The sequence below is a fragment of the Gymnoscopelus microlampas genome (genome assembly GCF_963454915.1).
Source record: "Gymnoscopelus microlampas genome assembly, chromosome: 12".
Lineage (NCBI taxonomy): Eukaryota > Metazoa > Chordata > Actinopteri > Myctophiformes > Myctophidae > Gymnoscopelus > Gymnoscopelus microlampas.
Window position 1 is genome coordinate 44,908,782 of NC_139949.1, and position 16,986 is coordinate 44,925,767.

The 16,986-nt window shown below is 40.1% G+C and overlaps 1 protein-coding gene across 1 annotated transcript; it reads right to left on the minus strand.

Moving 5' to 3' along the window:
• Window positions 1-2,057: 2,057 nt before the first annotated feature.
• LOC311057861 (sorting nexin-12) lies at window positions 2,058-16,918 on the minus strand. Its single transcript, XM_084074979.1, has 5 exons — window positions 16,506-16,918; window positions 12,570-12,665; window positions 8,959-9,083; window positions 7,353-7,443; window positions 2,058-3,089 (listed from the first exon to the last, which is right to left on the minus strand). The coding sequence occupies exons 1-5, from the start codon at window positions 16,668-16,670 to the stop codon at window positions 3,003-3,005; spliced, it is 564 nt and encodes a 187-aa protein (XP_083931105.1). The 5' UTR covers window positions 16,671-16,918; the 3' UTR covers window positions 2,058-3,002.
• Window positions 16,919-16,986: the final 68 nt, after the last annotated feature.

The window sequence follows — 16,986 nt, forward strand, 5'->3', positions numbered from 1 at the left end:
TGAAGAGACATTCATTACTAAGTTGAATGTTCAAGTTTGGCCTGGTGGTGGCACTACTAGAGGAAAGGTCACAGGGTAACCAAAATCAATATGTTTCTTTCCCATTGGGAGCATAATGGATGTGAAGAGAACATGTTATGGCAAGCTGGCCAATTACTTTTCGAGATATGTTGGTCACAGAGACCAAACAGACAGGGAAACATCAGTGGTGGAAAAAGTACTCAATTCTTTTACTTAAGATACTGTAATAGAAACAAGTAAAAGTCCAGTAATCAAAATTTACTTGACTAAAAGTACAAAAGTATTGACATCAAAATATACTTAATGTACCAAAAGTAAAAGTAGTCATTATGCAAGTTATCAGTATGTCTAAAATGTATTAAAACATTTTTTGAAAATAGCAGATCTACAATCTCTTGAGCTTGTAGATCGACTATTTTCAAATAGCCAAAGTATTATATAGGGGTGAAGTGGCATGTCTTCAAAATCTGCAAAGTAACTAGTAACTAAAGTTTTCAAATAATTATAGTGGAGTAAAAAATACAATATTTGCCTCTGAGATGTAGTGGAGCAGAAGTCAAAGTGTCTTTCTGTAAATTGTAAATACTCCAGCAAAGTAAAAATACATAAAAATGGTACTTAAGTGCAGTACTTTAGTAAATGTACCCACTATTCTGGGACAACTTTAATCCACCTTCGGCCAACATTCCCCTTTCCATGTTAATCCCTACACTTAATGCACAAAGCCATGAGGAAAAAGTTTGGAAGATGGTCATTTTCACAGTACATTATCAAGCTTATTGTGAACTGGCAATTACATAGGGAAAAGGACAATCACAATGCATGGTTGCTTGCGGTTAAAGAAATCACAATGCATGGTTGCTTGCAGTTGTTTTAGGATTAATCAAACCACTCTACTGTAAGTACAATTGAACGAAGCATTTTTAACTGATTGCTTGTGAATCAAATTGTATTGAATGCAATTCATACAATATATAGGAAAGAGTGGTTAACCTACATTAAGGAGTGGACCAAGTGTAGAATCAGAGCCCTGAGAACCACAGGTCAACAAAGTATATACTGTAGGGTTTTAAATGGTTAACTCGTGTGTAGGATCAAGTCAAATGGCCAGAAAAATTGTTTAGTTCCCACAATCAATCTAGACGTTAAAGACATTAGTAATTTCTTCTCCCCATGCTAAATTAGGCCATCTGTCAGTCTCTGAGAGGCATTTCTCTGAACTCCTTTTATGACCCCTCCTATAGGAAATAATGTGATTTAGTGTGGAAAGTACCATACTGCAGACATCTACAGTAACCTATACTTTTTGTGTTATAGCTCAACATAATAACCACACACACCCTAGAGTCCCTATTCTGCGGCAAATATTTGGCAAACATAACATATCTACAAATTGTGAGTTTGTAGATCTGCTATTTTCGGCAAAGAGATTTGATGCAGAGGGGAAAAGGAACTGGCTAAGTATAGAGCAGTGGAGGACCCAGGGCTCTACATATATGTACTGTAGTGTTATACTAGTATAGTATATATTGTTTAAATGGTTACCTTCTAAAAACACATTACTCTTAGCACCTCCTAAAGTATAATAGACACTGTTGCATGACACAAGAACTGATTTACAAGTTATGTGGCGCGTTGTAAGCCTGTAAATCAGTTTGTCGGCAAGTAATCATAAATGTAGCAGCTGTATGTCAGTCGGTCCAACATTTTGGTCCCAAAAAACATCATTTCAATAACCACTTCCTGAACAGCCATGCAATTTGTTGTGCACCATACTGGTTTTGGTGACCCCATGGCCTTTCCTCTAGCACCACCATTAGGCCAAACTTTCTAACTTGCACACAAGATACCTCAATCTGATGGATGAAAGCTACTGAGACAATAAACATGTTAAGTTGAAACTGTTTAACTGACTTAGTGCTGACGTTTGATTCCACAACGCCATACTTACAAGGCATATACTATGGGGTCCATACACTCAAGTAGGCCTGAATTATCATCTCACAGTTGAAAATAATTATCTATTTGACAGGATACAGCAGGCAGCAGGGACTTTTATTGGTGGATACAAACAAGGAAGTTTCTATTCACCCATAGTGAAATTGCAATGGTTACATGTAGGAGTACGTCTCACAATTATAATTATAATAATGAAAAAAAGCATTACAAAATAAGGGTAGAACGAGCAATATTTCAGGTCAGCAAAGTAGTTGCAGATTACTTCCTTGAACAATCAGTGTTCACACAATATTTAACCCCGTTGTCACAGTGCTTAGATGTGGGTATTTTACCTGACTTAACATTCCCAGTACACACTAAAATCCAGTGTGTTAATTGAACTCAAGAGAATGTACAAATGGAACCAAATGGCCTGACCTGTAAAGGGTTCATTTGGTTCTCCGAGTTGAATTAACACCGAGGGTTTTAACGCGTTGCTGATTTGACACACAGCCAAAACGTAATTCAGTTAAAACTAAGACAGGGGTAAAGGAAGGGGGCAAATAATAATAATCACATGTCAGAAAAAAAACATATTCCATTTCATCTTCATGGAGAAAAAGAAAACGTTCACACACATGGAATGCTGTTTTATTGTCTCTTTTGGATGCTACATGTTGCTCAGCTTTGGAAGGAATCATCAGTACCAAATCTCTTGTTAGCAAAAGGATACACTTTTGAAAGCAGGGAATGACGCCTTTTACTTAAGAGCATCCAAATAATTCAAAAAATGACACCCATAACAATGCAATATTCAATGTAAAAAAATAATAATAAAAATAAATTCTTGATATGATAGAATGACATATGGGAGTGTGGAATGTTTTTTTCTTCTTTTTTTGTGATTATGAAATTCAAATTGTGTAATGTGGTGCAATGGCTAAAAAAGATAAACCATACAATTTCTATATGATACATTGATTTTCTTTACTTGGTTCTGGCTAGGAGAAACAGGATATTCTTTTCTACATCTTTAATGCTCATCAGCTCTGACATTTTCCACCAAGTTTAACGTGACATGACGTCGTAGAAATAAATGTGCATGGGACCGCTCCAGCAGCTTTCATGGTCTTTTCCAACCAGGGAGAGAGGAGAGAAAACACACAAGATAAGAATGCAGTCTCCCTTGAAACAGTCTCAATTAAAACAGATGTGTTTAATCCACTTTGACTCTACTGATGCAAGTAGATACAGCGTAGGGACCCTGTTAAGCACAATTTGTTTTAGTCATGGTTCCATAAAGGTGGCGCAAGTTATATTTTATTGTTAAAAAAAAACACTATACATATCTTTTTTATTTATTGTTTAAAAGTTAAAGCTCTATATTCAGATGGTAATCATTCAGTACACTGTATATCATTGATATATACAGCGTCTATTTAGTAAAAGGGTTCGAACACCACATATTTTTAGTGTTCCAGTTCTACTAGTGTTCTGTCTACCCACTTCTTTGTTTCATCACTTCCAGAATCACTTGTTTATCCTGTATGAGTTCTCTCTCCCGATTGTATTGAAATTGGTATCCTGACCTGAACATGTATTTTCTGTTTACTAAAGAGCTGGAGAGATGGGGAGGCCAGACCCCTGTTACTGAAAAAAAGACACACTATACTATTACAATGATACAATCAGAATATAGAGCTATTTAACACTTATCTTAACAAAACATATCACTTACACACCATCTTCAACATTTTACACAATTCCACATCCTAATTCCCTGAGAGGAATTTGGTCTTCCCCCATTGTACAATGGGGAAGACTGGCTGTACTCTACTGGACACATCATAATCCACTACAGCTGAAGAATACTCTTAGTATTGAATACTCTAGGTATTGTTAAGAGAATACTATATTCCAAAATGTACAGGGACTGCCTATACATGAATTATTTTTCCAGAATCCAGACAGAAACATTTAATAGAAGGAAATCTCAAGTTCAGACATAAGTTTTAGGCCTGCAGGCAACCCGTTTTGTTCAGAGCTAAACACACATCGTCACTTTCAGTGGCCAGATGTGCATGTTGAATTAGCAAATACAAAAAGATAAAATGCAACTACAGGTAGCACAATCCTAGCCACTGTCTAAAGCTTAATTTAAATGTAATGCTATGTGATTTGAAAGCGTTTTTCAGTTATTATCTTAAAGTGACACAGTTGTCCGATGAAGAAAAAAGGCAATGCAGAGATGCACAGACAGCTGTTGTGACTATGTCCCTAAATCCAGATAAGAGGACATCTAATCTCTAGAGTGAAAAACAAATAGGAGGTTGACCTAAAGACCAATCCTGGATAGGCACGGTATGCTGGGACAATTTGGGAATATAGCTCCCGGTCTCCAGGTTGGGGTCCATTTTTGAACAGGGAGGAAATGGAAAATCAGCTATCAAATGGGTTTCCTCTTCAGCATGCTTGCATTAAATCCTATTTAAAGATTCCTAAATGAATTATTATTAATCAACTCAAACAATAAGTAAGAAATGACTCTGGAGCCTAAGCAAAAATCTGATTTGACTGCGCTGAAATGTAATTGACCCCTGTTCTGCTAGGCAGGCATCTGGCAAAAGATGATCACTGTAGCTAGTAGGGTAGGGTAGCATAATTAAACATAATGTTCTCTGGACCGACATGCACTCATGCAGTGTGTGTGTATTGAGTACCGAAGTCCTGACGTCACTTGTTCATCCCCTGGGTCACGGAAATAATTTCTCCATGGAGAATAACATTGGGTCATCTTAGAATCGTTTCATAAGAATTGTGGTCCAAAAATAAACCAATTGTTCCGGCGCTATTGTCAGGGAGGTGGCTCTGTATCGTTTACGATAGTCAGTCACTCATATTTGATAGTGTCTCGGGGCGAACATTTGACTAATTTGGCGACGGTAACGTTAGCGTTTTCTCGCCGTCAGTTGATGCTTCATATCCATATGAGTCAAACCGCCGGGCTCATTTGTTTATTTTTGAAACACAATTCTTATATGACGCAATATTAAACACGTCTATGGGAATTCAGAATGGGGGGGGGGGGACCGTGACCCAGGTAGGATGTGTAAATGACATCAGACTTCGGTGCTCTATTGCTGATGCACATCTGAAGCTGCAGAACTGCAGTGGATTTCGATGGTTTGCATTTTGTTGCTCGCCACCATGTGTGATCAAAACGTTGCAAAACGTCTGCTCAAGACTCGTGTTGAGTGGTTTCTATGCGAGCTACAGAATATGTTTCTGGCAGAGGACCAACCAATGGGCAGTATGAGGAGATGTTCCGGCTATCCATTTTTGGACAAGTTTGATGTGAATTTGTGGGGGAGGGGGGCAGTTTGACACACTACACAGTCGGAAAATGCAAGGCTTTGAAAATAGAATAAATAGAATTTACATCTGAGGCAACAGCTATTATCACATGGCTACATCACAATGCTGTATGCCCTTTCAGACACAATACAAAGAAATGTTTGTCTTGGTGCGAGACTGAACAATGCATTTCATTGAAATCGCAGGTCTGGGAAAAAATATTTTCAGCCAATTTAGGGATGGAAATCTAATTCAACGGCATGAATAACACTCACAGTGAAGCGTTAAAGCACACATCGTTCATGTTTAAGCCCCATTCACACTTCGTCACGTGACGGTTTTGCACGAATAGCCGACCAACAACGCTGTTCTTGGCGTGCGACACCATCACGCAACAGAGCATAAATTAGTCATAAGCAAAAACAGATCATCATCAAAAACGTGCAAACTTGCCATGCAGCTGGTTAGTAGTTACTAGCAAAACATTTGTGAGAAAATGAGTAAAAAGATTTAAGTGTGCTCTACTTATGATGTATTCTTTTGTTATAAAACAGTGGTTAACATACAGGTACAAGTACACAAAAACTTATCAATCATTTGTATGTTCAATTCAAACTGCAACGTCTTAATCTGAAATGTTTCTCTGCATGCTAATTGCTAACAAAATGGATTGCAGAACTCCCCACATGTCTCTGTGGGTTAGAAAGGTGTTACAAAATCCTCTCTTACACAATATCCTTTCATTTGCAGCAGTCTAACCGGCAGAATTATATATATAGTCGGGCTGGGTGATATTGATCAGGACAAAATACCATATCACAACATTATTTTGACTTTTGACTGTATAAAGTATGATGACATATACTGTATACTATATTGTCGCTGCCGGTTGGAAACCTTGTATGTTCAATGGATCCAATGTAGTTATTATTTAGTCACAAGCTCTTGATATGTTTCATTGGTTCAATATTTATAACACACAGATTTAACCACTTTCACTTAAAATAAATGTAAAAGTAAAAAATGTGACACGTTGTGAGCTAATAGATCAAATATTTTTGCTACTTTTGCGTGTGTAGTATGACGAAGTAAGCCATTCATTTACACAAACATATAAATATTGAAAATGGAGATACAAGGTTTCTGCCAGACAGCAACGATATAGCAGATCGTAGTTTTCAAACTCATTTCCCCAATCTTTTGTTCTCTGGGTATCTAGGTATGGGTACGCATGGATGTAAAGGTATTGCAGATTACAGCCAGATCTCCATAAGGACTATTAGTTTATTTAGACATGTAGATCTTGCAAAGCAATAGATGGATCTGCATTTTTTTTTAAGTGCCCATGCAACCACCAGTGATTTGTGAAAGAAAAGAAAAAAAGGAGGGGAAAAAAGCTTTTAGGGAAAGGATGTTTATAATAAAACAAACTTACTTCTTTCATACCTAAAAACAAAGAAGAGAAAACAAACAGGATCAGAGTTAATCTACAGCATCTCTGCATGTCTGAAGTACACATTAGCGTCAACACAAATGCACATATTTCAATATTGTTCTACTTTATTCACATTATATTACAATCCTGAATATATGACACTCTTGGAAGGACAGATCAAATGTATCGTCCAATGGATTTCTTTTGTTGTTGTTGTCCCTGAAATTAGCGATTAGAGAGGCAAGACTTCACGATACGACCACAGCTTATTTTACAGTTATAAAACAAATGCAGAAGGAGGAGAGAGGAAGAGTCACAGACAGAACTGTCTGAACACATATCCTGATGTAGGACAGACGAATAATTCGTAGTTCGAACTTAAAGTGTAAAAGAATATGACTTTACAACTGTATACAGAGACAGAGAGAGACGGAGGGAGAGAAAGTGAGAAGAGAGCGAAAGGCAGAGGCAAGGAAGAATACAAGAGAAGATAAAGAGGAAAACATTGAAAGGAGACAGGGAAGATATAGGCAAAAAAAATCACTGTTCAACATCCCAACGTTTGACCCCCCCCCCCCCCCCCCTGGTATCCCTAATGCCGTACTTTTCCAGGAATGTAGTTGCGGTCAATGCTCTCCTCCTGCAGAAACATGTGAAGACAGCGCTCATTCTGGGCCAAGGGGTGACCTGCAATTCTACAGGAAGACACGGTACAGATCAAATTCACTCGATGCACATAATTATTAAATACCGCAGATGTCTCTTTTCTTGGACAGCGGCTGGAGGATTAGCTGGTAAGCCTCATCTTGGGCTAGACATTTCTGGCAACGTCTAGCTCTGTTAAATGTCTCCGTTCAAGCGGGAAATGTGTGTCTAGATGACTTTGCGGAAGACACGGTGATAGCTTTGATTCACCTGTGATCTGCAAACCACCTGAATTCGGTGAAGACCACCCAAACAAACTCTGAAACCGGCATGAAATGGTAGTATGTCAGCCTGATATTTCAGCAGTGCCAAAGAATGTGTGGAGCATACCTTCGCACAAATAATGTTCCTCAGCATAATGCGTTTTTCTACACCATGTTTTCTCTCTCCCAACACTGATTTATAACCATTTCAGACCCACACATTTGCTAGGAAATATATTGTAGCAAGAGAGAAACGTCTATGGATTTTGAGGTATTAAAATTAGGTCTGCATGATCCTTTAAATTGTTCCATACTGTCATGTTTTTTTTGTCAAGTGAACTTTAGCCACTTAAGCCCTTTTTCAATTATAGTCGATTTACAATCTCACAACGCGCTGCAATGTGACATTTATTACAGTATATGCCTAAAATAGGGATGCCAGGTTAAATGGGGTTATGGAACACTGCCAACCTTCCATTTATTAGACATCTAGTTCTATAATAATGTCCACAGCAGCTGCCAATGTCCTGCGTATGAACTATGAAGCTGCGGCAGCCTAGTTCACCAGCACTGCAGGGTGACATTCTGTTATTACTGGGTGTTGGAAGAACCACAACCAGTGTTGCCATGTTCCCTTACTATAAGCAACTTTGGGCTTCTTTTTCCTGTTAAGTTGCTTGTAAATATTGTTAGTTGCGGGTTGTGTTTTTTTAATATCTTGTTTCTTTAGTGTAGTTGCTTATTTGGGCTTGCTTCCGATCTTTTTATTTAAACCAGTGGTTCTCAAATATTCTCGTGTCATGGACCGCCAAATTAATATGTATTCGTCTCTCCAGCCCCGCTACAGATTTGTGTTATTGATTTGATTTTTGCAAATAAATTCCACATTTTATTTCACGATTTTGTGAAAATAGCAGATCTACAAGCTCACAACACGTCGCGATCGGCTATTTTACAAATAGCAGTATACAGTAGGTTTTAAGTGCTAATGTGGCCTAGTCGCTTCTTTTGGGCTTGTTTTCCTCGACCCGATTGCTTATTGACCATCTTGACAATCTTGAAAGCATCTAAATCCCCCTGACCCTCCTTGAAACCATCAGTAACGATTTGTCTTCCACAATAAAAGTGGCAAAGTTCCCCTGACACTTAACAAACCATTAAAATAAGATATAGGATATCAAAATGTAATTGTTTGCGTGCTTAATTGAAATATACAGTATGTCTCGTGTCAATAAAGTCAATATACTGCCCAGCCATAACTATAATACCAGTTTGACTAATTCATTATTGGGTAGCACTGACCTGTTGATGAATTGCTCTAGGCCAAATCGCCGCTCCTCGATGAAGGACTCCTCGAAGATGCCCTCATCCCCTCGGAAGGGCAGCTGTCTCTTCAGGGCCTTGCCTGGTAGAGGTGGTACTACAATCTGTGGGTGTCAGGGAGCACAATACACATTTAATAATAATAATTATTATAATAAACATTTAGATGTACACAATGGGGATGCAAAATGTTTTACTTTTTTTCCTGATCGAATACATGTTTCAACCACCATGTATGTGTGTGTGTGGGAGGGGGGTGCATCCACCAATGACCACTGATTTGAAATTGTCTGCATCTTGGTAGCGTGACAAAGTTATGGTCTCTAACTGTTCAATGTACACACAGTAATTATGTCATTTAAATTCATACTGTAAAATTGATTTTATGAAGGAATGCTGCAGCAGGGTCCTAGCTGCTCATATCATGATCACACTGTGACAACAGAATATAGGAAACATGCTTGATGCACCATTTCCTTGGAATCCACTACAAAAAGATTTGAAGCTACTCAAGCTAGTTTACCTCATTGGAATTGACCACCAAAGAGTGCACATGTTTTTAAATTCTTTCTAACTTTTCTTTTTCATATGCTTCTATTCGAGTATCAATGTTTTAATCTGTCTGTTTTGATGTTTTTATGCTGCCTTTTTGGCCAGGGCCCACTTGGAAAAGAGATGGATCTCAAGGTGGTATTATTAAGTATGTTATTGTGAAATATTAGCCTGGCATGGCCAGACTAATATCACTGCGTAGATATTAGTCTGGAATCTCTGTGTGGAACCTGCATTTCCGAGGGTCAAATAAAAAAAAAGCCGCTGGTGATAAACCCGCCGCATATTTGCATACTGGGCTCTGATTGGTCCCTCACAACTTCGGAGGGAGAGAAATAAAATCTCTATTGAGAGGGGCCAGACCTAATGTGCCGAGGGCAAATAATTCTTTTTTTGCAATGGCAGATTTGTCTGGAACCAGGCTAGTGAAATATATACCTGTGAAAGATGATATCAAAAATACATTTTGTTTAATTGAAAAATGTACAGAGTATGACTTCAAGAGATGAGCAATTTAATCCTGAGATGTCACCTTTCGACTTACTGGACATTTGCTGCTCAGTGTTGATCCAGAATCAGTTGGTGAAAAAAGGTAAAATCAAACTCCTGCCCCTATCACAGGCACTAGAACAGGGGGCACACCAAGATTCTTTTTGTCGCCGAACTTTCAGGAATTATTTAATTTGAAAATGGTTTTGCCAAGAACATCTAAGCCAGTATTGTCGGTAACGTCAGGTCTCGGACTAAACAGAAATGTGTATACTATATATTTGATTTGCGTTTCAAACTTTGTCAGATGTTTAAGGGAAGTTTCAGCCTGCAGTGTCCAAGCATCCAACAGCGTTTCAGTGAGTCCATGGTGTTCAAAGCGAATGCACCCATGGCACTGTTAATGTTTAGTATCCATGTGGTACAGTACAATACAACTCCGCTGGCCCCTTTTAACTTCATATAGTTCTGGTCAGAAAGCCAGAGTAGTCTTTAGATAGGCTACTTCACTTCCACCTGGCACGGTTTACGTTTCTCTTTATCTCCTAACTTCATCCAAGTCAAAGTATCCATGGCTTTTTACGCAACAGGCCACTGTCAGAGGGCACTGAGCAGACACAGATCGTTGCTGTCCGGTGGAAACCTTGTATGTCCAGAAGCGGTTACTTGTCAGGAAATGGAAAAAAAGGACCTGTGTTCCAACGTAACCAATGTAGTTAGAATTCAGTCACAAGCTCAAGGTTCAGTAACTATAAAACCCACAGACAGATTTAACCATTTTCAATTACTTCTCTTACCCCATAAGAGAATTTTTTTTACAGCTACGATATAGCAGTGATTCTCAACCATTTTCATTTGAAGGACCCCCCCAGCTTGATATTCATTAGTTTCACGGACCCCCATTTGATATAATTTGGATCTCTGGGACCCCTAATCTACAGTAGTATCATCAGCGTTAATTTAACTCTAGCGTACAAATGGACCCATTAGGGTCCATTTGGTCCTGAGTTACAGACACTTCAGGGTCCATTTGGTTCCTAACAATCAATCATTTGGCTGGGGACCCCTGGAACCCCCTCAAGGACCCCTGGGGGTCCCCGTCGGACCCCACTTTGAGAACCACTGGCTTAGGGCAACACCTGTGTGGGTGAGGGTCTGATTGTTTACATGTATGCAGTGCAACCCTAATGCACAGCTGCTACCATTCAGAGAATGTAGTTCCACATACTGCTATAAATGTTGCTATAGAATACTGAGAACAGACAGTATAGTACAGCAGTGACTGTTATTACTGAGGATAAACAGGCAAAGTAAGCAGGAGGAACAGCTTCACAGCAGAAAACTGTACTACGTATAAAGTCACAAAGATAAGTCCAACGTGCTTCAGCCAGTTATGGGTAGAAGGGCTCGGTGCTCAGACAGCGAGACTAGTAAAAAAGAAAAAATACCTGGGCACAGAAGAGACTACCCAGATAAAATACTGGAGCAATCGACTGGGTCTTCGCGTTTTATTCATTTACGGGGGTGACTGACATTCCGACTTGCGTCTTCCTCGGGACTCTGAGGAAGACGCAAGTCACCCCCAGGTATTTTTATTTGTATACTGCACTACGTATGCTGGTCTATGGAAACATTCCGTCTGGGATTCCAAGACACTGAAAGGGACATCTCTAGAGAGAGACATTCAATCCAGGACATTACACTTTGATCTCAACTGTTCATCATCAGAGAAAGAGAGAGAGAGTAATATGTCGGATGAAGCGTTGTTTTTTCTTTTATGTATCGATAAATAATGACGGAGACAGTTATCTCAAACCAAACACCTAGTGCACAGGGCAGTGTTGAGTTTGACAGCAAATGTCGATTTTGTTTTAGTCAAAGTCTTTTGAATACAATTCCTATTAGTTTTAGTCATCTGAAATGTTTTAGTTTTTGTCTAGTTTTAGTCGACTAAATATCATAAGATTATACTCGACTAAATCTACAGTTGATTTAGTCAACTAAAATGTATTTTGGCAGGCCTTGATGGCGTCGTAATGGCAAATTTTACACTTGGTTGTATGCTGAAAATAGCCGATCTACGTGCTCGCGTTGTGGGCTTGTAGATCGGCTATTTTCAGAGCGCAACACCCGAGCGCAATCAAACATAAAATGACTTGTCTTTTAGTTCTACTGGATCTCTTCTCCACTCGTCCCTCACTAACATTTTAGTCTATTTTTTTATTTGTTGACAAAATTGTCAGTATATTTAGTCTTAGTTTTAGTCATCATAGCTTAGTTTTTATTTAGTTTTCGTAAGTGAAAAAAGGTAGTCGACGAACATTTTTCGTCATGGTTTTAGTCGACGAAATCAACACTGGTACGGGGGTAGTGTAAAATCGGTTTTATACTTGGCTGTGTTCACCAGTGTCGTGCACCAGAAACAGCAGGCTATTTTCGGTGAAGCCACGCCAACATCATCTCTTATCGGCTCACGCTAACTGTCGGGTGGCACCGATCGACCCAAATAATTGCTACCTGGAAATGTGGCGTTATGCTGTGTGACTCACCTTACTGTCTCTTTCCAGCTCATTCTTTAGCCACTCAAAGTCACTGTATCTTCTTCTCACACAGGAATCCTTCAGCTTGAAAATAGGAAGGTTCGTCTATATGGAGAAGACACAAGAAACAAGACATGCCATTGACAGAGCCCATGGTTACATACATGTTAAGATTTGGTTGTTGTGACACATAAAAAGGGGGAGAACACGTTTTTCATGATTACTGAGCTAAAGATGAATTTCTTTGGCAAGTGTTTTAGTTGTTTTATTTATATGGTGATAGCTAGATAAAGTAGCAGGGTGATTTAGGGACAATTTGTGTCATTGTGAGAGGAGGTGGCTGTACAGTCCCAAGGAAATCGTACAGCGAGGACTGGGGAGTGGCTAGTTGTGTAGGGAGATGAAACTGATTTTAATACCACTAAAAGTAAGTCCTTTACTATTAATCATACAACGAATAACGATAATAGCAGATCTACAAGCTTTTTTGCCGATAATGACATAGGGGTGCCACTGTTAATAGCAGATCTACAAGCTCACAACGATGCAGTGCGATGTGCTGTCAGCTTGTACATCGGTTAGTATAAAATCACTAAGTATAAAATAGGAATAGGGATTAAGTGCTTAACTCAGACAAATCGATTTAGCCAATTGTAAGAAAATAAAAAGCTTTTTCACGTCAATTTGTTGATAGCATTTGCTGTAGCCCTAATGACATGCCCAAAATAGGGACGCGAGGTTGAAAGTGGTTAAAGGGAAATGGGTTGGGATGGGAGACATCACCAAAACATACCGGGAGTTGGAGTGAGTTGTGTCAACTCCTTCGCCTCCAGCTGCCAAATGGCTTTCAGGCAGCCTTTTCAAAATGAATATTTGATGCCTGGCTTTAGCCACTGGTGATGCAGCTTTTTTGTTGTTGTTGCTGCACTACTGTTTGTATTTTGACTGAAATACTATGAGGAAGAGAGACCTAAATGAGGAACAGTCTATCACTATCGGGCAACTGAGGTCAATTATAATGCAGGTACTACGGTTTGAATCCTAATGAAGGCATGCGTTTAGTCAAGGTCCTTGAGGTTGGAACAGGGCAGTGTTTAACCACTTTAACCCCATATGGATGAGCGGAGTCCCTCTGGGCTCTACACTAGCGTCTTTTCTGTTTTCTGATATTGTGGGGAAAGCTTTTGCTCAAAATAGCCGATCGACACGCTCTCCCTCGTTGTGAGCTTGTCGATCTGCTATTTTCAGCGAAAGCTTTCCCCACAATACGGATGCTGGGGTTCAAGTGGTAAACCCTATATACTTTGTTGACCGGGGTCCCCCAGGGGGCTATACTTGGTCACCTCCTTTTTCCCTCTATACCACAAATCTCTTTGCCGAAAATAGCCGATTTGGTTTTCATGTGGTTAACCTGATCTCAATGACATATTATGTAAAAAAAAAAAGATATTGGGTTGCAAGAAACGAGGAACAGTGACCAGCATGGACTGAGTTTTGAATGTTAAGTATAATTTTCATGAAAAAACAACATCATCGTCGTCATCATTGTGGCTGAAACAAGACTTCTCTTGTACCTCTCATGAACATGGGCAAAATGAATGAATCAATGAATCTGATGAACTGCAGTGGATTCCAAAATAGTTATAACAAATGGCAATGCAGCAGTCTAGTTCTCTTTCCTATGAAGCTTCTTATACTCGGTCTGACTTGGGCTATTGGTGCCTTATAGTCCAGTTTAACACCAGGCATTGGTCGTGTTATTTAAACTGCCAATAAGCATTCTAGCCTATGGGTGTTTCGTGAGAAAGAAAAAAAAACAGCACAGACATACCAAAGAAATAACTATAAATCGAAGAAGGGCTTGTCATTTAACTCGTGATAACCATGCAGATCTCTGGCAAACTGTTGATCTCTGCTGGTTTTAATGGGGGTGATAACATTCATTTCCTCAACATGATCCAGCCGTTAGGTTTAGCTGTGTCAGTGGTTTTCTACCTCCCTCAGTCACTGTCATACCCTTCTCATTGGGATGGAATTTCATTCCTCAATATTTGTTTTCTTTGGTTTGGTGTTCCTGGGAGAGAGACGTTTCCAGATGTCTCCACTAGTTATTACTACCTCTCCTCACAAACAGCAATGCTTATAGCAGAGGTCTTCAACAGGGGGTCCGGGACCCCTAGGGGGTCCTCAGAGTTACTACAGGGGGTTCGCCAAATCTTTGTGATTTTTACACTAACCACTTCAACCAAGCATCCCTATTCTGAGGAGAACTTTAGCCAAAAATAGCAGATCTACAAGCGCACAACGCCTCGCGCTGCGAGGCGTTGTGCGCTTGTAGATCTGCTATTTTCGGCAAAGTGGTTCGATATAGGGGGGAAAAAGAGTGAAAGTACTGAAAGTACAGAGTGAAAGGTCAGGTTTACTAAGTATTGTTTTTAGAGCATGGTTAAATGTCTGGAAATACACATTAACATGAATCCAACATGATAGTGCTGTGAAACAAGTCTATGAAGCTGCCTATGAAATCTATGAAAATAAAAAATACTTTATACAATATATAATGGGGGTCCCTGCTTTCTTTATCTCTCAGCCAAGGGGTCCTTGGCCTGAAAACGTTGAAGACCCCTGGCTTATAGCATTACTGAACAGTTAATATCCACACATTCATGTCCATTATGAATATAATCTACACAGCCATCGATTATGAACCATGTCAACAACAGAGCACAGTGGCTCTCACATGTTAAAAATGCATTTTGAGCATTTCTATTGCACTGGAAAGCATTATTATTCTGCATCTGTAAACAAAACTAATTTAAAATGGACCAGAGGTTGCAGATCTCCCATTGTGTGACTGTTCATGGTAGCGTGGTTGAGAGGATAATATAACATAACTTCAACATTACCCCCCAGGGGTCCTTGAGGGGGTTCCAGGGGGTCCCCAGCCAAATGATTGATTGATTGTTAGGAACCAAATGGACCCTAGAAGTGTCTGCAACTCTGAGAGTGTACACATGGAACCAAATGGACCATGTACACTCTCAGAGTTAAATGAACACTGATGATAATACAGTGCAGATTGGGGGTCCCAGAGATTAAAATGATATGTAATGTGAAGTCATTATAGAGGTAGCCAGGGCCGCACAACAAAACCCCGGGCCTGGGGTCATTGGGTTCCCTCAGGACAACGTTACAGCCACGGTATGTTTTTTAACTTCCATCCACATCCAGAGGAGGATGCTAACCAGGCTAACGGCTAGGGCTAGCTAGCTCTGGTCCAGAGCGTTAGCGAGTTCTCGCTAACGCTCTGTTAGGAGCGGGTGCTGTTCCCATGGACTGACATTTCCACTACCGTGCGAGGTCTCCCACTTTAATAAAAACAAATAAAAGGAAACTATTTCACTACTCATCAAAACAAAGGCCGCTTTGTGTTGCTGAAAGTCTATTCTCCACGGTGGGAGACGCCTGAGGACCCCACCTTCTCTGTATAATACACATTTTGGGCAGAAAATAAAATATGTCCGCCACATGGAAATTATTGTATTTACTCCACTGCGCCCTCTACAGATCTGGTCAATGGTAATTCATATTGACCAAATCTGTAGAGGGCGCAGTGGAGTAAATACAATAATTTCCATGTGGCGGACATATTTTATTTTCTTCCCAAAAAAGTGTATTATACAGAGAAGGTGGGGTGCTGAGAGACATCCCATCCTGGAGAATAGTCTTTCAACAAGACAAAACTGCCTTTGTTTTGGTGAGTAGCGAAATCGTTTTGTTTATTTTTTTTTACTAAAGTTGGAGATGTCGCACGGCAGTGGAATTTCCAGTCCATGGGAACGGCACCCGCTCCTAACAGAGCTCTGGACCAGAGCTAGGCTAGGGCTAAACCGTGACCATGTTGTTGCTGCTGCAGCCGTTCATTTCCCTCCGAACCAAACCTACCCTCATCCGAACTTCATAGGTGGTATAACGGGTCCGTCCGACCCCCACGGTCTGAGGATCATAAACGTCTATCTCCAGGAAATTACTCGGCGGCCCGTAAGCGTCCGTCAGGTCCTGGGGTTTGGAGTTCAGCCGGCGAGTGTCGGCCACCGTAGGTTCTGACATCTTTTTTTTTTAAGGTTGTTTTCCTTATTTATTTGGGAGCTATACCGACAACAACAACAACAACAAAAAACCCGTCACATTTAAGTAAATGACACCCCACAAAATGGACTTAGATCTCTTGAGAAGACATCGATGTGTTGTGGTAGCTGATCGGTACAGCTGGATGAGGAGTAAAGTAGGTTGTTGTGTTGTTTCGGGGGCCCAGCCGCCCTGCCCTCCTCCCTCTGAGACAAATGCGTTCGTTTCCCTGCTGCTGCTGCTGCTGCTGATGTGTGTGGGACAGTGTGCGCGCCCTCTTGCGGACAGACGAAGTCAC

Bases quoted from the DNA above. Each gene is read 5' to 3' on its own strand.
- LOC311057861 (XM_084074979.1), bottom strand. From the start codon at position 16,670: ATGTCAGAACCTACGGTGGCCGACACTCGCCGGCTGAACTCCAAACCC. The intron at 12,666-16,505 runs GTAGGTTTGGTT...TTCTCCATATAG, and splicing joins CCTATGAAGTTCGGATGAGG to ACGAACCTTCCTATTTTCAA. The intron at 7,444-8,958 runs GTCAGTGCTACC...GTCTTCCTGTAG, and splicing joins CTAGAGCAATTCATCAACAG to AATTGCAGGTCACCCCTTGG.